This window comes from Pseudopodoces humilis, chromosome 1 (genome assembly GCF_049639895.1).
Source record: "Pseudopodoces humilis isolate 2021_Gansu_Grassland_sample_001 chromosome 1, ASM4963989v1, whole genome shotgun sequence".
NCBI classification, from domain to species: Eukaryota; Metazoa; Chordata; class Aves; order Passeriformes; family Paridae; genus Pseudopodoces; species Pseudopodoces humilis.
The window spans coordinates 107303235-107330575 of record NC_142200.1 but is presented as its reverse complement, the minus strand read 5'-3'; the positions used below and the strand labels follow the sequence as shown (position 1 = coordinate 107330575).

General features: G+C 35.2%; 1 protein-coding gene across 5 annotated transcripts in view; it reads left to right on the top strand.

Moving 5' to 3' along the window:
- The window catches only part of ULK4 (unc-51 like kinase 4), a 214672-nt gene that overhangs the window by 87168 nt on the left and 100163 nt on the right, over positions 1–27341 (top strand). For 4 of the 5 annotated variants that reach the window (XM_088055074.1, XM_088055085.1, XM_088055082.1 and 1 more), the window contains one exon: positions 9673–9721. The exons of the other annotated variant lie outside the window; for it this stretch is intronic. In XM_088055074.1, coding sequence (XP_087911200.1) covers positions 9673–9721 — 49 coding nt within the window. The remainder of the gene's footprint in view (positions 1–9672; positions 9722–27341) is intronic. 5 annotated transcript variants of the gene reach the window in all.

Sequence of the window (27341 nt, the reverse complement as noted above, 5' to 3'; positions counted from 1 at the left end):
ATGCCCCAAAAATGTGATTATTCTTGTCATTGGCCATTGTCTATTTGTGGTGTCTGATAGTGTTATGGCTCAGAGGTTGCTGAGCATTGTACTGTCTTTCTTTGATTGATTGGAATCAGCACAAGAGAAAAAAAGAACCATAAGGAAATTTAATTTGTTTTCCCACTTTTTATTACAAAAGATGAAACATCCTCTTTTAATCTTTTATGATGCTACTGGGAATGGTGCTTTAATATACTAAGTAGACTACAAATTAACTAGGAAATAGAGTGGCTTGAGATTTTAAATGTTTTGAATTGTATAAAACAGTTTTCATTATAAAGAAGCTGTTCATGCTAGTGTAGGATTTTACATATTCTAGAAACAAAGAGAACAGCTTTCCATTTTTAGATTTAACCCACAGTTATTCTAGAACTTTAAGAGTTAAGAAAAATACTTCTGTAACCAGAATGCTGGTTTTATTAGTAGCACATTTCCTCTCTGTACTCAATTTGCTTTACTTGAGAAATCATAAGTATTTGGCATTATGTATGGCACAATCTACCAACATAGCTAGATTGTGGATGCATGTTCATCCTCATGGTCATCTGACATCACATTGGAATTTTTTTCTTAATATTATTAAAGAGCAGCTGCAGATATTTAATGAACTATTAATAATTTGAAATACCAGTATGTCCAGCACTCATATTTAAGGACTGGCTGTCAGATTCCAGATTATAACCCATCTATAATTGCTGTGTTTCTCACATTCTTTACAGGTCCTCTTTTGCTTTCACTAAATCATTTGTTTGGCTGGGTTTCTAAAGGAGCACAGTTTAGGCAATTCCCTTGGTTTATCTTTTTCCTTATTCTTTGGCTTCCCAATAAATTTTGCAGGAAGTAGCCAATGCTTCAAAAGCACAAGGGAGGTGAATAATATATTCATATTAATACAAATTGCTGGTGAACAAAATGGAAACCAGGTACATGCCATAGTAAATACTATATCACAATTGGTTCTGTTTTGGTTCAATGAGTAATTAATCAGTATTCATGAAGCTCAAAATTACTCAAGGCATATGCTCTCTTTGCTCCTTTCATTAGACAGATGGAAAGTAGCTCCAAAAACTGTGTTGGGGAGTAAATAAATATCACTGGACACAAATCCTGTGGGATTTAACTTGTTATTTGTGGAAAAACTCTACTGCATTTTAGTATTGATGATACCGATGGTGATGGGAATCACTGCGTTGAGTCTCTGTGGCTTCTTCAAGCTTACCTTTTATCCACAATGCCTGGCTTTCAAGGATTAATGCTTTTTCCTGCAATTTTAAATGAATAAAAGTGGTAGTAGCAAAAAGATTGTAAAATGGCAAAATTTTAAATTAGTATCTACCTTGCTGTTGCAATGTCTTTTGAAAATAGTTATTAATAATACTATTTTGAAATAAAGAGTGAATTGGAAGGAGGACAAGGGCTAGTGTGATTTTATTTAGTTTGTTCCATATGAAAGCTTGTTCTCAGACATGTTCAGCTAACAGATTCTCACTTTCTTGCTCTTAATTAATTCTACTGATTTTCTTGCATCTCACTCTTCTTACTGTCAGCTCAGGTTTTACCTGTTTGCTCCCTGATAGAGGCATCTGCATTTGAGCAGTTCTTATTTTAGCACTTGAAAGGAGACAAATGCACTCCATTTTTTTGTTTCCTTTTTTCATAGCTGATACTGTAAATTAGCTAAATTGTGATATTAGAGGAAAGACATTCCATCTTCTTCCTACTACTTTTGGACATTTCTGTTTTCTATTACAGGTTGTTTGTTATATATGGCATAGACACAGATATTCAAATACAATTATATTTTTGATGTTTTTTAAGCTTATGATAAAATAATGTAGTTACGTGTTTCAAATTCCTTTAATTAGTATTTTATAATACAAAAAACACTTTGTACTCTTTGCCATTGGTCCACTGTTGAGGTAATTTTTAATATTCTCTGTTGTGGGAGCTCTTCCACTCCATTGCTTTTCAATTTAGCAGTGAAAAACTCTACTGATATCCCATTAGTGTGTTACAGAATTAGATCTCTCACCAATGTAAGTTCTCTCTTGTGTAGGATGGTAGCTGTAAAAAACCCCAACTTTAATGTGTTTCTGGGGACACTTTTAATTATTTGGACATCTGATCCTATGAGCATCCAAAGGAAGAAAATCCAGTTTCAGAAAAGGATAAGTGTTTTCTTGTCTGTTTTGACCTGAATAGCTTAGAGTATAATTGAATCAGGTACCCTTTTGTACCTGCGTTTACATCGCACAATTGCCGTCTGATACAACTTCACTTAGAGTTTGTTTACTAAGAAAATAGCAGATATTGGAAGAGTTAGCTTTGAACCGAATTTGTCCATCAGTTGCCTGTTTTATACTTGGCTCAGAGCAAGTAGTCTGGCTTTAAACCTTTTAGTAGTGTTCTGTTGTGGCTCTCCCAAATACCTATTGCCTTGTCTTCAAGAATTTTTAGTGTTTTGTGATAAAGAAAGATTGTGAACATTAAAACCAGTGTAAGAATTAATAGCAGAGTTCATATTTAGCTATATTGAGACTGCTGATTTCAAAAGAAATCACAGATATTAAGGAAAGTTTTAGCTTCAATTAATGATTAATTTCCAGACTACTGTAAATCTGTATTAGTCTTTTTTCCCTTTGTGTTAATTGCTCTTGGTGAACTCTACCTGTGTAAAGTGTTTTCGGAAGAATAGGACTCAACAGTGGGAGCAAATGTCTGCAGCAGGCTGAGGTGTGATTTAACTATGCAAAGTCTGCATTTAGAAAGAACAGTATCATATGTAACTTGTCCTTTTGTGCATATACACACAAAAAAATTATACCACCGTAATGTGTAAGCTATATGCATGGATAGGAAGTCAGACATAATCTGTAAAGGGTTGGGTTTTTTTTTTGTTTCTCCTTTGAGTCTTTTATGCTCTTTGCTGTGGTCTGTAATGATCAGATTGCTGGGGTTTTTTTCCTAGTAGTGAGGAGTTTATGTGAATTTCTTAGTTTCTCTTAAAACTAAGATATACCCATACCTATATGATATACCAATTAGCTGCTCTTAAATGTTTTGACTGTTGTAATAGAATCTATACTGTGCTACTTGCAGAAACTTTTACTGGGTCATGATTCTTAAGCTGCCTTTTGACCTTACAAAGAACCTTATGAAATGTAGCTGTGTGCTCTCTTAGGCAGCTACTTGGTGTACCTTTACTCAGAAACTCATAGCATTTGGTGACATTAATATATGTATCTGAAAGCTAAACCTTCTAAATTATGGAGTCTAAATTTTATGGGTTGCTAAAATAGACAATTTTGGTTGCAAGGGAGACAGTAAAGGTAATAGAATAGAAGTGGAAGTAATGTCAGATATTGCATCAGATAATGATCATGGAAGTGGGACACATTCCAGTATTCTATTAAGGTCATTTCCTGAGGGAGAAACACCTAACTAAAAACTAATAGTAAGGCACCCTTAGATGTATGATGAGGGACAGGAGACCAAATGAAGTAACCTTTCTCACCTCCGCTCCTTAAAAATAAATTTTCCAGACAAACATTAAGCTGCAGTAAAAAAAAAGAGGAAAAAGCATCAGAAACCAAACAGGAAGGTTCTGAAGATCAACAATAAAAAAAATCTGCTGCTTCTAAATGCTTCTAAATCTACCTATGAGGATGATAGATGGATCAACCTCATATGTTGCAGCATATTGTCTTGTCTAATCAAAGTAACTGTCATAGTGTCTTTGGAATCACCCAAAAATTCGCCAATTTTCAAACTTAGTTTATGCTTTTTGTACCTATGCATTATCTATTAAAGACCATAAAAAGCACATAGGGTGTGTTAGTTATAACTTGATCATCTTTTCATACACAATTATGATCTACATCACTGTTTAGTTATGTTCCACTATATTCTGAAATGGTCTAAAATCTTTGCCCTGGATTTCAAAAAACAAACAGTAAAAAACCCCAAACAGAACCAAACCCAAACTCTTTGAAGTTCAGTGTGGTGTTTTTAATTGCTAGGATAGTGATTCAGTTAATTTGTTGGTGTTGTGCATAGATTGTCTTTGAACCTGATGTAGTTTCTTTGCCATTATACTAGAGGACTAGTGCTTTAGTGCTTTCCTTGATTAATGTGGTCTTATATTAATTGCTTTAAAATCACTCTGTTTTTCTCATTAGTCATTTTAATTTCCTAGTTTAATGTTGAAATGCTCACTTTAAAAAGTAGGCTTATCTCCTTCTAAATTACTTTTCTGTTTTTATGTGTTGTTTTATTTTCTATAATGAATATGGATAAAATAAAATGGAGTAGTTCTGATAGCAGGTAAGCCTTAGGGCCTAGTCCAGCTTAACTGAACAGTAGCATTACATGTTAGAGGTGTACAACATTAGTGAGAAAATCACAATCCAGATGGATTTAGGGAGATTGCCAGAGGATGAAACTGTTTTATTAGAACTTTAGGGAATGTTTATGTAGATTTAGAACCTGATTTTGATTTTGATTATGCTAGTTTCACATCTATGGAAATTGAGTTGTAAAAACCCTGATTTTCCTTTTAGAGAAGTAATGGTAATGTAAAACAGCAGAGAATTTTTATGAGCTTGCTGTTCCTATTGTTTGGTGTAATGTTTGCATCTATGCTGCTTTGTCAAAAAACATCAGGCAGGAGGACTTGCCCAGAAACAGACTCTTGAAATGTTAAGTTTTGTGTCAGCTAATAACACTGTTGTCAAGTCGCACATCATTGTAATTCAAATCAAAGGCAGTGGTCAGAGTTCATTATTGCAAGGGAGTTCTCATAGTCTAGTCATGTACAGATTGTAATACTAATCACCATTTTTAATGTAAAACACAATTCCTAGTGTTACATTTTATAAAAGCTCCCCTTTAGTAAAGAAATAAGCTATTAACCTTAAACCTGTAATTTTGTTTCCTCTTTCGTGTTGCTGATCAATTACTGAATGTCTAACTTGTAAAAATGTGAGACAAATATTTGATGTTACTGTTAAGTGAATTTTTGAAAATAGTCACATTGTAAGGTTCAAATAATGTAAAGCATTACAAAGGAGCAAATACCATTCATTCTTGGCTACTTTTACTTTCAATAGTGAATTTTTGGCTTTCTGAATATAAGTAGCAAAAAGAGTCAGATGGTTGGGTTGCTACAGCTAGAACTGCAGACTTAAGTGAATTCAGTCCTGCCATGTATCATTGGTACAGCATGAAACAAATCTAAACCACTGTCCAGTCTATTCTCTTGTGTTCAATAGTAGGTGCCCAGAGAAGATTACAGGAAGGAGTCAAGTGTGTGGAAATATTTTCTGGAGCCACCTTTCTTTCTCAGCCACCTATGAGGTTTTCTTCCAGAACCCATATAAGATGATGTGGTGTTCTGTAGATGGTAGCTATTAAGGAGTAATCTTCATTTATGTGGACTGAAAGAGATATTTCACAAGTCACTTCCAGCATAAATAGTTATTCTATAACATAACCACATGTATGTAAAGATTTATCATCTTCAGGTGTTCTGTTTGTATTTCTTTGTCTGAGCTGATCACTTGCTACTTAATTTTGTACCATTATCTTACAGTTAAAAAGAATCACACTACTCCATAAATTTCTGGAATATTTTCTCCTTTAGCTGTCTCTCACAGCCTTTGCAATCTGAACAGTCATGCCTATTTTTTAAGAGCCCTTAGTAGGGCTCAAAAATCTGTCATAGATTTGACATTTCATCCCGTTAAAATGAATGTCTTGGTACTTGCTTTGTGCATATCCACCAGTTCAGTTCTGCAGAATAATTTCTACTCATTCGTTCACCTTAGAATGTCTGCAATTCCCAGATTTCCACACCTCCTCATCCAACTTTTCTCTAAAGTGTCTCTCTGATAACATCACATTTTTTGTCTTTTAAATTTTTAAGGTATCAAACCTGTAAAAGAAGCCTTTTGTGCTTAGTGTTGTGCAGTAGATTTTTGTTTTTCAAGAATGGACCTTAGGATTTCTTAGAAAAACAGATCTCACATATTGTTGGAAAACAAAATTGGAGGCACAGTCTCATTCTGAAAATTGTTAGTATATTAAAAATTCAGATTGTACTGATAGTAAGTCTTTTAAAATCAGATCACCAGTTCTTTTGAGCCAGCAGTATTTATTTATATATAGATTTAAATGAGATGGAAATAGTTAGTATTTTTATTTAATATTATGATTTGCATATGCATATCATGATGATTCTGTATGTTTTCCAAACAGGGTAGGATCTAATTTAATATAAATTATGTAACAGTCTATGAAGAACAAAAATACTTGTGGTTTAGAATATGGACATTCTATGAAACAAATCCAATAGCTAAATTTCTCCTTTACCAGCTTTAAGACAATTCCTATTGACTTAAATTCCAACACATAAAACTATGTAAAACAGCAATGAAGAGTGTGATAAAGTCACTCTCTTGCTTGAGCACATATATGCAAAGTTGGGGTAAATCAGCTTTAAGCTTTGTCTTAATGCAGTGCTTGATGTGACTTTATGCTTTAGCTAAGTTATGTGTATAATTTTCTTTCAAGGCTGCAGCTTTTTATTGTTTCAATCATAAAGGTTGGCAGGTGACCTTTAAGAACAGACCTATTGGCGCTAGTTTTGTCTTAACTTATCTCAGCAAAAAGTATAGCTGACTTTGTAATGCTGTAATAATCGTGACTGCTTCCAGTGTTTGAAAACAATTGTTTCATAATTTATTTAAACTAGGATTGCTTAGCTATTCTTGGTATTTGATTGTATTTTACTGCTAATGTGTTCACAGTTTAAATGCTGCTTATGTAGCAAAGCAAGCAGCTTTTGCTGGGGTAAGTAATTCCAATAAGCCCTAAGCATAAGTAGGCTTGTACTGGCAAAACTTCATTTTGTCAGTATGATTTCTGTTACAGTAGCTGCTCTTTTTGGGAGTCTGTGGTGTTTAAATGACTTTCTTTACATCCAGTATTGTAATAGCTACATCAGCAAAATTCTGTTTTGCAGGCATGGACTATGCTTTTAATTTAACTAGTAGATTTGGCTCTGGAAATGAACCTCAAATATAATAAGTCTTCCTATCTGTAATCCTGGGACTCTCTTAGGACCTGGCTGTGTCCAAGCTGCTGTAACTGTCTATTTAAGGGTTATTAGATGGCCGAGAGGAGATTAACTTTCATGTTCTCCTGTCCTATGAAAGTAACTTTTTTCCATTGCATATGAAAAAAAAAATTCCCCCAATTTAATAAGAAGAGAAATAGTCCTTAAATTTAAGCTTCTAAACTTAGAAATAATGAGTTTCTTTCCTTACCAAAACTCTTTTCACTCTGTTGAGGATAACATTTCTGTATGCAAGAAAAAATGAGCACATTTTTTTGAACAAGGCTGTTACTTAGTTTTGTTAAATGTCTGTATGTGGGTGCATAAAATGATACTGTTTTTTTATGTTTTGAACAGTTTAGTGGATGTGTTTTACTTGTCTCCAAGTCCACATGCTAGTGCTGTACAATGCAACAGATCTTACTCCCACCCTTGAATCATATCGTTTCTCTACCATAAAACCATTATTACATTATCATTATTTAGGTGAAGGCAAGGATCAGAGAAATAGAAAAACAGTATGAAAAAGTAAACCATTATTCATACATAATGCATATATCTGCATTACTTAGAAGTAATTCTGAGTTATTCATAGATATTGTTGATCTCTTAGCACGGCTTTCATTCCTTATTGTATTTCCTTTAGAAGACATAATTCCAGCAAATGTGAACAGCCAGGACTCTTACGGATGGCATTAATCTAAATTAAGCATTTCTTTTATAACCTTTGGATGTCTGTTCTAACCCCCTCTGATTTTTTTCATTAAGTTCATAGAGGAGAATATGAAATTCCTTTTAACTGCTTCAGTTCACGTCCAGTATTTTAGCTTATACTATCCATAAAAATAACACCTTCTCCTCTTATCTTATTGGACATGAATTAAACTCTTAAATGGAACTATGTGATTTTAGGTATATAGGAGTTCTTTTTTGTGAGTTGCCCCCTGCCCAGGGAGGCAAAGATTTAGTTTCAGATAAGCATTATTAAAGTGAGAGGCATAGCTTTAAAGCTCGGGAAGAGTGGATTCCATCCCTCTGCCTCGGGGGATGGGTCCTGTGAACCCAGGAAGAATTGCTCCACCCTGGACTCTTCATGGGGTGGCAGCCCAGGGTGTTCTGATTGGGTTTGAGCCCCTGGGGTTTCTCCCTTACTCTGTCCCTATTAGTCCCTGACCTTAAACTCCACCCTGGCTCTGTCCCACAAAACCCATCACCCAGCCTCTGTTTGGGGCTCTCTGTCTCTGGATCAAAGCTGAGCTGGTTCCTGTGCTGGATAAATGGTTTCCTGAGCAGAAGCCCATCTCGTTGGTGTCCCATGTCCATCGCTGGTAACTGTAGCCTGCCTGGACATGATCCTGCAGCCCCAGAAAGCAGCACTTTTTAACAAATAGTTTACCAAACAGAATTAATCTGATTATTGTTTTACCAGAAGCCATTCTAGAATTTTACACATTAAAGCTTCAAACATGAAATTAGATACTTATTTTAGTCAAATATAACTCCTGTTTATTCACAGTGAACTGTGTAATATAACTTTGTGTTTTTAACTGACATACTCCTGGCAAGACAATTTTGTAGTGTTGTACACTGAGATCCCAGACATGCCCTCTGTGTTTGAATTCCGCATTTATTACATGGGCTTCTTAATTCGGTCTTGTCTTTGCTGTGTCACAAAGCTAAACCAATTGTTTATGAAGCATTTCAGTGACATTATGGTGACACAAGAAAAATTTTTTAAATACGCAATAGGGTGTTCTCTGCAGTGTTTGGTGAATAGGCATTTAGTATAGTGTGTAAGAAAAGGTTACAATCATTCCAATTAGACAATATAATACAGTAAAAAGCATGTAATAATATGACTCATATGTCTTCATCGTGTGTGAGACACACATGCTTTACCAATACAGTGCTTTGTGCTCTAAGAATAGAAAACACTGCATTAATGTAAAGTATTACTGATTTTTGAGAATATTCTTTCTTTAAGCATATATATGCTGGGTTTTGTCTGATTTTGAAATGCAGGAGAATATAAGTGATTTATTTTGGGCCACTACTGCTCAGCATTTTCAAGGGTCTGACAAAAGTATCATATGTTAAACCCAAGAAGTTAGTTAACATGGCATTCTTTAAAAAACACACACCATATTTATAATTTCATTGTGTGTGCTGAGTCTATTAATTCAAACACTTAATGGTGCACTCTGTTTCATAGTATGTGTGGTGCTATAGTTGCAGTATTTTATTAATTACTGCCATTAAAATATGCTAAATTAATTACTGTTCTACCCACTTGAAAGCAGACCTGGAAGTAATTTCCAAAGCAGTGTAACATTGCTTTTTCTGTTTAATGTCTGAAAGGAGGTTATTTTTGTTGAGAGCTAGTCAAAGGCTAAGGTTCTGGGTCATGGATCTTGTCAACAGCTATTCTAATGCTCTGTTCCTCTTGTGAGTTTAGTATGTTAAATAAGAATTCACTTCCTCGGTTTTTAAATAAATCTTAAAATATGTTTTTGCAGCTTCATGGAAGAAATCCATCTTTTTCCAGTTCTTTTTCAAGTAATCTTGGTAAGAATAATTTTTAATATAGATATATATTCTAATAGATGTCCTATCTCTGAAATCATGTCTAACTAGTAAGTTTCATTAGCAATGTTGATAAAATAATATGTTGGTAAAATCAAATGGAACAGTCTAACAAAACAAAAGAATCTAGAGTAAGCAGACATCTAGGAAGTTCTTGCTAACTAATCCACCTGTTTAAGAAGTTTCTATTCTTTTTTGAATCAAAAAATCATCTAAAAATAGAATTAATGAGCTTTATTCTTAATTATAACTATATATTTGCCAAATCCATACAAGAAATGCTGAGGAAGTTGCATTTTTTTTAATAGCATCAAATATAAATTTAATACTGGTGACATGGTAGTCTCAAATCCCACTATTTGCTTTTAGAATTTCTTTCAATATAAAGTATCAAGGATATGATTTTGAGATAGTCATATGTGGAACTTCCACCCCTAAATAGAATCTGCCACTTGTAAAGGTAATGAAAACTGTAGGTTTTGTTTCTCTGAAATGTTGCAAAACAAATTTGTTAATGAAGAAGAGAGATATTTAGGCTAGTTTGGAAGCTGGGTACTGTGCTCTCCATTAGCCTTCTCATTGTTGAAATCCAGTCTTTAATTATTTTTTTAATTTCAAAGCTCCTGAAGTTGTATCAGGTAAGTGTCCTGTCCTGTAAGCATGCTCCTGATGAATACTAAATATGCATTATAAGTAAATACACGTAATTTATGTAGTGCAAGCAGATTTTATACTTGCTTTTGTGTAATTCTTGAAATTCAGTCTTATTCAGGGTAGATGAGGTTCATAAATGGGATTCTGAATCAACTTTGATATTCCTTTCTTAAGTTTCAGTATTTTAATCTTTACTCTTCCTTTGCAGTGATTTATTTTACTGTCTGTCATTTTGAATCTCTTTAATACTGCATACCCAGATAAGCCGTTTTTTATTAAAGTAACCTTGTTAGTGATGATGAGATATGCTTTTCTAGCAGCATACAGAACACAGGCTTTATGATATTTTGTGTACATATATGTACAAATTTATTTTTGTGATAAGTATTGAGAATAAAACCATTCATTTTACTGCAGTTCATAAATAGTTTTGACCTAGGATGAGTACTACTTTTAGGTAGTAATAAAAGAGGAACTCAGTAAAATCTGGAAGTCAAATGTTTCATATTAATATCTTTAAATAGTTAGTTAATATTTGAAATGTCTTAGGTGCTAGAATCTTGACATTTAAATATATATACATATATATGTTAGTCTATAGCTATGAATATTTGAACATGGTTATGATCTCTCAAAATATTCCCAGGTATTGAAATTTTTTGTATAATGCATCTGTAGTCATGGAATTTAAAATGTGTTTATGCTATACCTTGTAAATAGGACAAAGTGTAGTCAGTCATAAATGCTCCCTCCTGACCTCCCCACATGCAGTTTGACCTTATGAGTTCTAGAAATTGTTCGGTGGTTTTTAGGGAGTAAAGCAGTTTAGCTCAAAATTGTATGCATGACTAGTGGTCTCTCAAGGTTTCACAGCTCTCTTGAACCCCTATGGCTGTCTTTGAGCTTATGATTGGAGTTGGAGAAAAATTGTAACTTTCAGGGAGAAAAAAATAATTCCCCTTTCAAAATGCTTTGTTCAGAGTGGACACTTCTAATTTCTTCAGTTGCCACATACAGCATTTGAGCTTTAGCAATACACTGGCTGTGAGCTGTGGTCTTGTTTGGATCAAGGAATGCGAGATGTAACACCAGAAACAGCAAAGGAGGGCAGCAACAGAGGATGTTCCTCTGTTTTCCCTTCAGAAAACTGAATTCAGCAAAGGAATGTTGGGCAGTTGGTAAAACTCAGGAGCCGGCACTAAATCAGCCTGGAAGGATTAATCATTAAGCTGTTTTTCTTTTGAACAGAATGGATTGAACAGGACAGATTAAGAAGCTCCTTCATTGAAGGTTTCTGAAATAATTTTCAATCATATGGGTGAGGGGAATTGCATATAATTTTGATTCCCATTATTCTCCATAAACTAATCTTCATCTGGGTTTATACTTTTACTGGTTTCAAGGATCAGCACAAATAGTAATGTTGAGCTCTGTGTTATTATACTTAGATCTTTACCAGACCCTAAACTATTGAATTATGCTTCAGAGTCAATACTCTATTTTATACTGACAGTAATTTAATGTAGAGCTATTACTATGTAGCCCATGTTTTATTACTAGAACTTAATAATTTCTATGCCAAGACTTAAAATCCAATGAGTATTTTCTATGTATCATTAAATATAGCTCATGTTATTTCCTGCATTGCAGCTGATGGGACACTGACTCTCTTAGACTCTGAAGGGAAATACTGTGGGCTCAAAATTGAAAAGCATTTCCAGGAGCAGTCTTTGTTTCTAGGCTGTGCTACAATCCAAGTGGGATTGAATGTACTAACTTTAATCTAGCTAGCACAGTAGCAAGGACATGATGGCTTGCAGAAACTGAGCAGTTCACAAGAAACAAGTTTTAATATAGCTGCTTTTCACTGCTCATCAGTGTAGAGTTATACTAACTCTTATACTGCACACTACCCAATGTTGTGATCTAAGCAGTAACACTGAGATTTGGCAAGTTTTTTTATCCTCGGTCATCTCTCCAGACCAGTTAGATGTCTGAATTCAGTCAAAGCAAATGAAAAATATCCTTTTATGTCACTTAGGACTGCAATTTTGTAAATGTTATAGTTGCAAAGCAAAAAGATCTGGATTAGTGAAAAAAAATCTGTTACTGTCTACCTAAAGAGTTGTTCAAAAATAATAGCCATAGTTTATCTTCACCTGAACGAGGGTTTAGTCACTGAGCTAATTAGTAAGAGTCTTTAAATAGAGTTCCAATTCCCTGTAAACCCTCTGCACTCATTCATCTCTCAACACTCAGTTGCATTTAGGAAGTGCGCATTAGTGATGTGGTTTGTGAGTATGTGAAAAACCTGAATACAGTTCTTCATTACAGAACTTCAGAGGTGAATTTCATGGTTTACTTGAATGCAAATTAATTTCATCAGTGCCATGATCCCAGATCCTGGTGCTAGTGGTTATATAGATTATAAGTAGTCCTACAAAACAATATGAAGGTATGACTGCAATATGAGTAGAAATCAATTTTACAATAATGTCTAATGTGGTCAGTGAAAATGTAATGATGTGTATCTGTGGAAAAATGGAGACATATTGGCAATTTACAGGTATTTTCAGGACAGTAAGGGATTGAAAAGCAGAAAGAAAGCTGACGTCATGATGAGAAAAAATGAAAAGGTGAAAACCCTCCTTGGTAGCAACATTAAATATAATGAGCCAAATTCCATAATTATGTAAATAATGCCAGAAGTCGGGTTGATATGATGTATAAATATGAAATGCCGCTGTTGATGAAGAAGGGGTTTTAGCAAGAAAAGTTACTGTGAGATATATTTCATGCTTTACTTTCTTGTTGCCTTTTACTGCTACATCCTTAGTATTCTGTTTCTAATATATTTTGCAATGTCAAACTATGTCATCTGCCTTCAATATCAGTTTATATCGTACAAAATATTGATTTTGGTTATTATGTTACAATGCTGGAATGAGGTTGATAAAGGATTTGGAAGTGTTTTACTGCCATTTTTGTAAATTGTGCCTATTTGTAGTATAGATTGCCACCAACATTTTGCTGAGTAGCAAGCAATGAAGTTGACATAAATGTTATTTTCTGTTTTATGTTACTTTTAAAAGGATAACATCATAAATATTACCTGGTCTTCATTTAGTGTTACCTGAATGTAAGCTGTTGCATAGAAAAGAAATTCTGTCTAGTTGATGAAATTCTATTTTTCTGCTGCTAAATTTTAAAACTAAAGTTAGTGATGCTTGTGATTAGGAGCTCAGTGCTACACTATTTTTAAAGCCCAGTAGTTAATTCTGTGCTTATCCTATTAAAATTTCTGGTGTAGCTTTTAGTCACACCAGCACATTATCACAGACATCAGTTTTTGTTATAAATTTTTTTTTTTTTCAAATTCCTGTATCTTAACATCCAGTTAACGTTTAAGGCATATTCTTTCAATAAAAATTACTTTATAGTAAAATTGAATATTACTCTATTTAAAAATGATATCTTATTAAAAATGATCAAAAGTAGACAGTGTCTTCATGTCTAAACTGCACAATCTATTTTAAAGATTCAAATACAGTGATTGTTTTATTTATACTGTCATTCTGTTCTTAACACAAGCAAGTCCACCTCTTCTGTTTACATTGTGAAATAATTAAAATTCATTTTAAAATTCTATATTTTAAATTACTTTCCTTCAAATATAGTGGAAAGCTCTTAGATATAGAAAATAGATTTCCTTTTGCATTCTTGTTCATATATTTTTATTTTTCCTAGTTGTGTACAGGTTTGAAATTTTATACTTGTGCATTTGTCCTTGTGCATTTTGGGATGGCTGTATTGGACATCTTAAATTAGAGGATAATGTACTAGTCATGGTTTTGATAGACTGCAGTCAACCTATGCTTCAGCACTCAAAAAATGCTTCAAAATCCTTGTTATGGTGGCAGTCACTGGTCCTGCCTTAGAAGGTGTGCTTTGCTCAGTTTGTTGTAATTGCAGTTGAAAATAGAGTTCAATGTTACATTTATCACTAAGGGAGAGGGTATGAGCTAAGCATAGCTAAAAGAAAAATTGTAACAGTTACATAAAAATTAGATAATTGATAGATACTGTGCACTTTAAAAAAAGAAATAAGCCGTGCCAGCTTTCTTGTGTAACAACTTCTTTTCAAGAAAGTTAATGATTTTGTGGGAATTTTGTCTAAGTAGAGGATACACAGCCATGGATAACTAGCTTCTGTTGGTAAAGGTAGATCACTTAATTTTTTTTTTTTTTATTAAAAAAAATTGTAACCAAAGTCCTTCAAAAAAAAAAGTTGAGAAAAAGAAGTTGTATAGCATCCAAGTGGAAGCAATGGTTGGATTCTGTATTTTGTTCTGATTTTTAATGGGAGGAGAAAGCCACAGAAAATGATTATGGCCAGAGATACCATTCCTTGTGATTCAGTTAAAGTAACAAAGCCATCCACTTAGAATGATTTAAAAATAATAGTTGTTTTATGGTCAGTCTTACCTCTGAAAATACTATACAAATGGAGAAAAAGAACACTTGAGAGGAAAAAGAAGAGAGCCTTATCATTCCTCTTTTGCTTGGTTTCTGTTTTTTAGTGAAAGATTACAGTCATATAGCATTTGAGGGAAGAGGTAGAGGTATTTTCCTGTCTAGCAGCCACATGGATAATAAGTATAGAGGAGCATGGATCAGAGTTTATTGCAGAATTTGAAGCATTAGTTTACTTGTGTCTGTTAAAGAAAGCACCTCCTAGTCCAGCATGGTGCAGATCTTGTTGGTTGTCTGAAAGAATGGGAAGAATGTTTCTAACTCTTGCAAGTACTCATAAGCCATCTAGGATGAGTACTTGAAACAAAAGACTAGGAGGCTCTTTCTCTAGTGCTCTGTAAAGAGTACAAGTTTATGCTGCGGAACTCATCTGCTGGAGAAAATTAGGATAGTAAATTTGGCAAATAATAAAAGCTCTAGCATTTTGTGTGAATGGGCCCTTGGTTTTCTATGCTATAAATGAGCTTTGACTTAAAGCTTTCAGCTCTGTGCTTGTATGAGAAGATTGATTGCTCTCGACATCTCACTCCAGTCTGTATGCATACTCAATCCTTAATTTAGAATCAGATCTCTAGTAGAAAAATCAACGCAAAGGTATCTGGGAATGCATAGCCTACATGTGTTGTAAAGAACAGGAAGTACTCTATTTTAATGCCTTTGTGTGTGGTATTCTTGTTCCGCTCTGTATTTTCAGTGCTGTTACAAAAGTGTTCAGTGCAATGGCTCTTTTTGGTGTATTTCACCAGTTCATTACTGCTGTTAGGGAAAACCTGCATTTATAAGGTATCTGAAATTAGATTCTAGGAGTGATTTTTATGGCTTCTACAGGATGGACATTTGTTATAGTTACAAAACTTAAGTGTATCCATAATGAATATCTCTTTTTTTTTTCTTTCTCTGAAGTATGCACATTTCTTCAAATCTGCTATATTTAATAGTCAAATTGTATGCTGTTGCAATGTATTTAAAACTGCTGTGACAGTTTAGGAATGTATGAGGATTTTTGAAAGTGAAAATGCCAAAACCCTATTTTAATGGGTAGCTTATAAAGCAAAATAATTGCTGGTTTTGAAAGACATTTAACATCCAAAGACGGGTTTAGGAGAAACTAGTGAAAAATGTAGAACTATCTTAGAATTTATGTATTTGGAATGAGAAAAAATTACAAGATACCATTTAAAGAAGATTAATGTAACGCAAGTATAAAATTTACTATGAGTAGAACACTTCACCAGTGAGAATGTATGTCCAAGCAGACATATTTCCTACCAATGCATTGAAGTCTTGTGTCAACATTCAGTAAGGTATTATATTTATTCTCTTTTTAATGCAAAATCAAATTAATAGGAGTATTTCTGTAGACCAAAGAAGACACTGTAAAATGCAATAGGGTACAGTATGTTAATTTCCAATTTTCTAGGAATAAAATATGACTCCTCTCATAGGAATGGTAGAATTTTTCATTACCCTATTAACTTGCTTAAGAACTTTCAGTTTAAGGATGAGATTCCTGAGACTACTTATCTCTTTTAAATTGCTGACTTGAAAATAGTGTATACTTAAAAGGGATAAGTCTGCGCATCTGAATTTGTACTCCTGGAAATAAACATGTCTAAGTGGAGCTCTCCTGAGTATTTTTTAGCAGGAATAAGAATCCTGCTGATAGTAAGTTTTATTTCCAGAAACAATTTTTTTTCTGTAGTTTTAGTGATCTTTTAGTCAGCAGTTTCTGAAGAAGTGTTTATACATATAAATGTTTGATTAGTGCTGAATTGCATTGTTAATCTGTTATGGTCAACTGATCTCTCCAATTATTAACACCGTACATGGAATGAATTCTTAATAGTTATTCATGTGTAACTATCATGTTCTTAACAGATGACAACAAAACTATTAGAACCCAAAATGCTTGGTATAAAAGCAATTTGTGATTGCAATTAATAACAAGAACCCATGACATTTGATTTCTTTCCCCAGATGTTGTCATGTGATATGCAGTGGTTTTGCATATGGATAGAGCAATTACAGAACCATATTATTGTCTGCAGCTGGAAGGGACTAGTAAAGATCATAGTGTTCAACTCCTGCTTCCTTCAAAACTACCTTAGTCATCATATAACTAAGAGTGTTGTCCAGATGCTCCTTGTAGTCTGTCAGGCATTGTGCTGCAGCCACTTCCCTGGGGAGCCTCTTCCAGTGCCCAGCCACCCTCTCAGTGAGGAATTTTTTCCTAATGTCCGATCTGAGTTTCCCCTGATGCAGCTCCATTCTGTTTCCTCGTGTCCAGTCTGAACTTCCCCTGACACAGCTCCACTCCATTTCCTTGTGTCTTATTGATGGTGACCAGAGGGAAATCAGCATCTCACCTCTGCCGCCTCACTTGAGGAAGTCATAGACTGCAATGATGCTGAGGCCTCCCCTCAGCCTTTTCTCCTCTAAGCTGAACAAGCTAAGTGATCTCATCTGCTCCTTGTAGGTCTTGCTCTTGAGACGTTGCACCATCTTATTCATCCTTCTCTGGACACACTCAAATAGTTTGATGTCCTCTTACATTGTAGTGCCCAAACCTGCCCCCAGCACTCAAAGTGAGGCTGCCCCAGTGCAGAGCAGAGCAGAGCAGGACAATCCCCTCCCTAGCCCGGCTGGTGATGCTGACCCTGATGTCCGCCAGGACACACTTGGCCCTCCTGGCTGCCAGGACACTGCTGACTCATGTTCAATTTGCCATCAACCAGGACCCCGGGTCCTTTTCCATAGCTGGTCTCCAGCCAGCTGTTCCTCAGTGATAAGGTCAACAAAAGTTCCCTTTGCAGAGGCATTTTCCAGCAAACAATGGAAAAAACATTTTTCTTTTTCAATATCATTGTGATGCATGATAGACTATCAGCCTGTTTGCTATAACCACAAAGCTTAAGAGTTGTCCATGCTGTAGTCAGTGGGTGGCAGCAATTAATGAAGATGTCTCCACCTAACTTTGAGCTAACAGCTGCCAGCTTTAAACAGAGCTGGAATTATTAACTTTCCATCCATCACACTGAGAAAATTATTTTTATTTGGGGTTTGATATTGGGTTTTTTGAATGGTAATAGCTAATTTTCAACATTTCTTGTAGAGTTGCTTGAGTCAAATAATTTTGGCTGTCTTTAATTCAACTTTCTTTTTGAAGTAGTTAAATGTGTATTTATTACAAGTATTTTAGAACAGGTTAATGAAAAAACTGAAAACTTGAAATACATGATTTGTGGGATGAAGAATGGGCTTGTTGACAGAGTAATGAGAGAGTTAAGAGAACTGCTACCTATTCCTGCTGCTGACTCACATTTATTATTTATTTTGACCCTGGTAAAATTGTGTAAACACTTTTTTACCATATGCTTATTGTGCTTCTGTCCTTTGAGTGTCCAATGAACACTTTTACTCTGAGAAAACTCAGCAATTGCTTATCATCATTCTGAAACTATGCCTGTTTAAGGTCCCGACTGGATCTTATTCAAACAAAATTCTTTAATGATTTTTTTCTTATGGTAAGGTAATGTCTAAACTATAAATGTACATCACAAGAACGTAGGGCAGATGAATTCATTAATATTTAGAAGGTATTCAGATTTTGTTATGAAAAGCACTAAGTAAATATGGGCAGCCTATTTTATGACTGTATGTCTGAATAGATCTATCCCCAGTAGGATTGCTGATGGAGAAAAATGTGAGAGGAAGCAGAGACATCCTTTAAATAATTTGAATAGTATAAATTGATATTCTGCATAATAAAATGGGTTTTAAAAAAAGAAGTATTGCTAAAGCATATCCCTCTGTCACTCTTTCTTATCTGGAAAATTACTTTGAACCAGTGCTCCTGTTTGGGGAGGGAATAAAATTATTTACTAAATCACCTGGAGCTCCACTTCTGAGAGAAAATTGAGTCCATAGCATTTGTGACAACATTATGTTCTTGTATAGGAAGGAAATTCAGCTATTTACATCTTAAAGAAATTGCTTTCTAATGCTAGACACTAATATTTTACTGTGTATGCTACCCAGCTGGTTTTTTTTCTATTTTATATGCAGTGCTAAGGGATGTAAGAAAATTCATGTATTAACAATATTCTTATGTGTTTGTTAGTAGTTATTTATTTATCTATCCTGTCCTAAAAGTTGAAAATTGTACAGATAATAAGTATGAATCTAAAAGACTGTAGCAAGATTTTTAAGCTAGCTATGACATACTGGGTAAGAAAATCGTAAACAGGTAGTGAAGTGCATGGGTATCTGTTCTTTGAAAAAATAGTGACCATGATTACTGCTGATACTTGAACACATTTCTGAGTTTTATGATGTTGTGACTGTTTTCCATTTCTTTGATCTCACTTTTCATGTTATGTATCTCTGGTCCTCAATAAGCAGGAAAACATACTGGTTTTGTGAAGGTGGATTTTTTCATAAATGTTTCTACAGTAGTCCAGACTGGATAGGTATTCTGTGTATTATGGTATAATGTCTTGCAAGTCGTCTTTTGAAAGAAAATATATTCACAATTTCAAACAAACAGCTATTACAAAGTAATGATCACTGTTGTCCTTCCCTGGCAGGTCCATGCATTTATCACATCATTGCTCTGACCATTCCAAGGACATTGCACAGTGTTTCTCCAAAGTGACCTAGAGCCCAGCTGGGGCCTCTGGCCTTTTTGCATCTTCTGTTGATTGAGACAAACAGGATGCTGCAGAATACATGGTGATGATGCAATTTAAGCTCTGTTCAAAACAATTAATGAGTAGCTATAATATTTATCCAGAGTTATGGTATGAAGTATGGAATGATCCCTTCAAGGATGACTTAAGATCCAGCACAACAGTTGTTTTAAAGGTCTCTGCACCTGCAAAGGGTAGAGCATCTGCTTGTTACTGTGTGCTGGCCCTTGGCTGTTGCTCAAAATCCACTAGGTTTGTCCTGTATTTAGAGCATTGTCTGTTGTCCTTTGGACCTTGCTGGATGCTGGTAGCTGGCACTTCACTTACATCCCTCCAGTTACAAATGCAGTAATAGTGGTTACATTGAACAACTCTTAAAAGTTAGTTTTTCTTGGAAGGTTAAACTTGTTTGGAATACACAGTTTTCAAATACTGTGTTCAGAGAAAATATTAAAATATGTTGTAAAAGATGTAACAGTGTTTACCCTGAACCTTTGACATCTTTGAGCAAGCCCACCCTGATGATCAGGGGGTCTGGAGCACATGGAGACACATGGAGCACACATGGAGAGGATGAGAAAACAAGTTTCATACAACCTTTGCAAAGAAATCTTGAAGGGGATCTTTTTCCTGCCTGTAGCTGCCTCATGGCAGTAGTAGATGAAGCCAGACTTGACACAGCAGTGTACGATGGAGGGACGACAGGATGAATACAAGCTGGAAGATGGGAAATTCCAGGTTAATATAGAAAGAAACTTTTTGCTGTGGAGAGGGTGGTCAAACAATGGAATGAGAGGTGAGAGAGGTTGTAACATCTCCACGCTTGGAGACTCTGTGCTGTGGGAACTCTCAGGGCCTCTGAACAACAGATCAGTATGATTTCGCAGAAGCCATTTATTGTTTACAGTACATACTTCTTTATACATTTTAAAACTACTGTTCATATGAACACACTGCTTTTCATTGGTGCCCCTGTCCTGTGCATGGGCTCTGCATGCATTCCTTGGGGCACAGGATTGGTTATAGTCCAGGTATTTAACCACCCTCTGTTACATGGCTCTTGTGGTCTTGTTTTCTTACTTTTCAGCCTCTTCTTTCTTATTTTTAGAACAGCTTATGTCTCAGCAACCTTGAAAAATTCCAGAGGGTATGTTAAGAAGTTCTACAACAGTTTGGCTGGTGCACACTATGGCCCAAGCTGTTCAGATGCATTGCTACGCTATGCAGTGTGAGCCAAGCAGCCAGCCAGACTGGAGAGCTCCAGAGGCACCTTCAACCATATGTTATTCTGTGATTTGATTGTCCAGTCCATCTTCATAAAAACCAACCAAGTGAACAAAAATTACCCCACGGGTTATCTCCTAGCATGGTAGCCACCATATACTGAGCCCTATCTGTACTTAGAACCATTAACTCCTCTAGAGTTGGATCCAATTCAGTAGGCTTTCAGGTGAGTTTGGATTTCTGAGCTCTTCATCTTTTTCCTGCTTTCTAATAACTTGTGTGCTTTGACCTTTAAGTAAGCATAGTGGATGGACTGAAGTGGCAATGCTTATTCAGCTGGCTTGGCTCCCCTCCCATTTCTTCTTTATCTGAGCCATCTACATTTTATACTGTAGGTATACTGCATGAGGGTGGTGTTTTATGAACCAAATCCAAGGCAGACTGTAGTTCAGGGTTGAATGGATGGGTGTATAAAGTCACTGAGTGTTTCTGCCAACTTGTTTTGTCTCTCAATACACTCTGACATTTATGCAAGATTACCCAAAATATGAGTCTTATGGTTTCTTAACAGTGTTCTAAATAGGTTTTATTTTAAATTTTGGGATTGAGTAGTTTGAATATTATTGTGGAGGATTTTTCCTAATGATTATTTTTTTACTTACAAACAGTGCAGCTCTGACCCTTAAGAGAACATGTTAACTTCAGCTTTCCACATGACAGATAAAGCTGATACTATTAGATTTTATTTCTTGGAAAACAAGTTTACTTAAATGTTAAGTAAGACCCTTTTTTTTATCCCTATGAGCTTTAGGACAGTTAAGATTTGTAGAATATTGAAGTATGTAGCAAGAAGATTTTATATTATTTAGGTGGAGAATCATGTATAAAAAATACTCAAACTTCTAAAAGTATGGAAAATACATGGCTTTTTGACCTGATAGGGAAATAATTTTGCTTTTATTTGTCACTTTATATTGATAGAAAACTTCCATAAAAATTCTTCAGTACTTCATTTTATAGTACTTTGTTCTGTCTAGCCCCTTCTATCAGGATGATTCTGTTATTTTTCCCCCAGTCCAGGCTGAAAGAAGAGCTTATAATCTTTTTCCATACTCAATGAACAATTTATCAGGAATTTCATTTTAGATGACAGATCAGTTTGTCAGTCTTGGGAACTTAAGGCAGAAGGGTATTGAGCTTATGTTCCTTAGTGATGGATTTCACCAAGAGCAGCAGGAGTGAGAGGTCTGGACTGACCATGACCACGGACAGCCCTGAGGCTTGGCTAGAAACACAATTGGTGCTCATGTTCTCGCCCTCTCACTTTTTCAGCAAACACGGTCTTTTAAAAACTTTTAAAAGTTCACAATGCACAGGTTTTAAAGCAGGGTTTTCCCCCTATTAAACAGTATTTGGTTGGGTAGGTTTTGGTTTAGGTTTTTTTGTAGTCATAAAGCTGTTCAGCATTCACATATTCTTTCATCACACTTGATTTGAGCCTTTTTTGATAGAAGTTTTGTGGATAACCTTCGAGATCTTGTGATTATTCATGTAATTAAAATCCTCTCAAGTTTCTTTGGCACCTAATACTATGCACTTTCGGTTTAATTTGCACCCCTTTTCAAAGCAGATATGAAACCTGTATGTATTCTGAAGTATTGCACAATGTGAGACTGCTGTCTACAGTCACAGCTCTGTGTATGCAGTGATGCAAGATGTGTTGCCATTATCACTCAGGAATAAGATATTGTGGTTAGATAAAAACACAGTCTAATAAAAATATCCTTTAATCCTTTGTCCTGGTCTGGAAAACACAGTGAATGTTACTCATTGCGAGATGAAGTATTGCAATGGAAGGCAGAGAAACATTGTGCATGTTACGCCATATGTGGATTTTGGATTTTCCTTCTCAAAATGTTAACAGTAGAACTGAAAACAGTGTAATGAAAAAAAAACAAAAACAGAGATGGTCAAAGGTCTGGAATGGCCACTGTGAAAGAGATTATCCTTCTGTATGCTTAATCTGGAAGGTGGTGGTTGAGGGGCAAGTGTGATTTTACATACACGTGCCATAGTCAAGTGAATAGGGAACAGTATTGCTGCTCACTGTTTCTACTCACACAAAATCTGTATTATAGGAAATGAAGAAAACTTGCAATTGGGATCTGAAAAGTTGACAAAAGGTCAATTTCTTTTTTCTGTAGGGTTATGTTCAGCTTTCAGCTCTGCTCCATGGCATCCTCAGTTTATTTGAATTAAAAAATAGACTGCACAAATTAATGGAACAAAAATCCATTGAGAGCTATTATGTGTATAAAATCTGCTTCTGGCTCTAAGTCCTTGGGCTGTGAATTTCTGAGGCTGAGGAAAGTATTCAGTATACCTGTCATGTAGAACTTCTTCTGTTGTCAAGTGTTTTAGATATGTTGTTAGGGTAGGTAGACCTTCTGTTTCAACTGAGTGAGATTCTGCTTCATATACTAAAAATGAATGCATGGGAACCTTGCTATATTGTGACATTTTAGTTACTAGCTGCAGAAATTTGTCTTACAACTCCCATTTTTATATGTGAAACCAGTTTAATTTTTTATGACTTAAACAGATTGACTTGTTTTCTGAAGAAAGTTGTTTCTTAGAGAAATTAGCTAGTTAAAAATACACAGCTCTGAGTTATGAGGTTAATTTTCAGTCTGTGCTGTTTATTTGGCTGGCTGTGGAGTTCAAAATTAACAGTAATTTGGGAAATTCACAAAGAAGTTTGGATGTTCTTTAAGAATTAGCATTTAGCCATTGTTTATGAACAAGTTTCAGAGTTGTCAATGTTTAACATAGCACATTTTTGCAGAATTTTTATTACATCTAAGTATCACTCAGTCATTCTAATTAAACAGTTTTCCCACTTAGGGAAAAAATATTTGGGAGGTGTTTTGGGATGGCTAAAGAGATAATTGTGCTTTTTTTTAATTAGAGATTTAACTGGCATCATCATCTTCAGAATCCATCTTACTTCCATCACACCCCTTTCCTCCAAAAGTTCATAGCATTTTGTGCCTTTCTCCTGCGTTTTAATTTAAGCGATGCAACTAAAGTAGTTAATCTTCTTGATTGGTAACTGGTTCTGCTGTGAATAAGATTAAACAAATTAAATTCTTTATCTTTCTTTGTTCATCCTCCCCCACTTTTATCAGTAACTGATAAATCTCACCTCCCATTCTCTAAGCTTTTTTCCTATTCTCACAGTCTTTCAGTGCCCACACCTTGGACACATTTAATTTTGTTCATTTAGTTCTTTTCCCATGGTCAGATTGTAATTTTGTAATATTCATATATATATATATATGTGTGTGTGTGTGTGTGTGCATGTATGTAATATATAAAATATGCCCATATAACATGTGTATATGGTACTCTCAAATTACTTATGCTAGCAATCTCAAAATCTTTGTGACCTTGTAAGTGTTCTTCATACTGTGTCGTGTGATGTAAAAAAGGAGAAAAGTGCCTGGTGCCAAGAGTTCTGTGACAGTTGATTGCAAACAGCAGAAGAGGGAGTGGGAGAAGAGCTTGGGAAAGCCAGCAGGGCTACTTTAGTGTGTAACTGCTGGCTGGAGTGCAGCTCTGCAGCATTCCCTCACTCCCACCCCTCTCCCTGGGTCAGAGCTGGAGCTGAGGGCCGCATGGTGACCTATGGAAGAAGAGGGGCTGTAGCACCATGATGCAAATGCGTGAAAGGCAGGTGCTGCAAAAAGACAGATTATTTCTAACATGAGACCTCACAAGTCTAGTACCAAAACATGTCCTCTCTGACCTTTAATTACCAAGTTATAGGGAGAAATCATGACCTTACCACAGCTTCTTTGAATTTTATGAAATATTTTAAATGGGTAATACAGAAAGGAATCACCATTAATGTTCACCCAAGCTGATTAATGTCTACATTTAGAAATTAATTTATTTTTGCTGTAGAAGCAATATTAATGCAAAATCTCACTTCTTCCACACTCCATGTTTGTCAGGCTGATTAAGAGCAAATTGCTAATTTACTGTTCCTGCTAATGTAAATGTCAAGACAAAGAGAAAGCATTTAAGGGAAAATATATATTGAAGTAAATCTGGGATACATGTTTTTCAGCGTAAGATTTATTGATCTTGTGACCAGTATTTTACTGTGACATTATCACTGTTGTGTAAAACAGCTGAGGTACATCTTTTAATCTCAACTAAATAAATATTGGCATAGGAATGTGGCAGTTGCTGACTGTACCTTTATTGATGAGCTGCATTCTGATGATTAAGGCATTGAGCTGTTGTGTGCTTCACAAAAGAGTTTGTAAAAGAATATTGAATGTCCATGAATGGTTTCTGGCTGGCAGATGTTTCCATATCATGCATCTGAACTCTGATCATTTATCTAGAAATTTGTCTGGTTTGGCTTCAGTCATGTATTCTTTGTGCATTCCTTGTGTTCATGTCTTCCTGGAGAGTTTGTATTGCAGGGTGATAATTAGATTTTATAATGTCAGTCTTTCACAAAGCAAAACAAATTAAATCTTAATATTCTACTTTTTACTTTCTGTTTTTAACTGTAGTCATTTACTCATTGTAGTAAATGCTTAGTTTCTAAATAGATTTTGTTTCTGTAAAATGTTTTTATAGGCAAGCTGAAAAATCATTGCTTTGCTAAGGTAAGTCATTAGCCATATGTATGCAAAAAGATTAAGCTTACCGTGACACAATCTTAGTTTACCCACTGTAACTTTCTAATTGCAATTATAATAGAGCATCATCTCAAAGAATCAGCTGAGAATTTGGTAATTTTTTTTTCTTTCCTCTTAGATTTCTCTTCTAAGTCCCCTGTTTATATTACAAGTTTCACTTTCTGCCCACTGGATGTTTTGATCAAGTATTTCTTTACTGATCATATGGGTACAGGAAGAAAAGTTGTGCCCTACAGCTCTTTCTTTCTATTCCATATTTTCTTTCTATTTCATATACTGGGTTCCTTTCAAACTTCTGACTACCAAATAAGATAATAACCTGTTCAAACATGCTAAATACAGTGACTGACAGTTTACACTCAGCAGTTAAACTGAGGACCCCAAATTGATCCCTGTGGCAAATACTTAAGCACTGTTTGGTGGGTGACATTGCTTTTAATTTTCTGTTGCTGTCATGCTATTTGATATGGATTTTGGCAATAATTAAGGTCTTTACAAAGGAAAAACAGATTTCTTTCATTGGAGTAAAGTGCAGTATTTCTCTTTGGTGCATATTTCATTCAGCTAAAGCAGTAAGGACGTGTATGAAGGCTGATAGCTCCTTTCACTGCAGAAGAGAGCCAAGGATTATTCTGTAAACAATCCATTTCTTACTGTATATTCTCAAGTTCTACATTTGCTTGCCCTGTGTCAACTTCTGGCACAGGATTTAAATTCCCTGCACGTAGCTATCTTTAGGGCTCACATCTGGATGGCACTGCAGGAGCATATTGCTGAAAGCAAACAGACTAGCAGTTCTGATGGTAACAATGGAGTCTGAGAAAATACTGCATGCATGTATAAGATTCCATTAAAAAGCAGGGAGTGAGAGGGATGTCTAATGCAGTCCATTTAATGCAGAACTCTCCAGAGAGTGAAGTGGGGATTATGCCTGCTCCTGTGCTTATTAAAGACTAGCATAGAGGATGCTTGTTGGGCGAATGGTATCTCCATAACAGACGCTCTGATAGTCATGAATACATTTCTAATTATATCTTAATGACCTCAGCCACAAATAGGAAAACAATCTTTGTCTCCCTGAGTGGTTACCTTAGTGGCTGCAGGATTGGCAAGGTTTAGATTTTCCATCTCCTCTCACTAATCCCAGGGGGCTTCATTGTGAGAAATGAGACTTGTTTATGATGGTGAATTAGATTGCTGTAAAAGGTTATTTCAACAGACAGTTGGGAAATCATAATAGAATAATTTAGTAAAAATGGGAGCTAAAGTATGCTTAATGAAACATGATTAGATTTAATTTTCTTGCTATTTCAATCATTAAAGGTACATTATGCTTTCTCAGACCTCATTTGGGCTCTTTGCCATGGACCCACTCTTAGTAACAGACTGAAACTTGCATGTTCCATTAGGATATGAAAATAGCTAATGATACTCTAGTCTCCTCTCCCTGGCTTTTGTAAAATTTCTGTTACCATCTTTTCAGATATATTTTAGCTGTTTCCTCTTTGATCCTTTTATTCCCTCACATCTATTGTACACATTTTTCAATATGAATAACTATTCAGGGAGTATAGATTGAATGAAATGAAGTAAAAGACCAATACAACTACCTAATAATTGTGAGGTGGCTTATTATGAGTAATTAAAAATAGTTAATTTAGTTATTATGAGGATTCTGTGTTCTAACAAAGTTCATGTTTCTATGCTGTCTTAATCCAGTGGTATAATTCTTCAGGTTTTTGTGGGCTTATTTTGGGTTTGGTTTTTGAGGGAATTTTTAGTTGG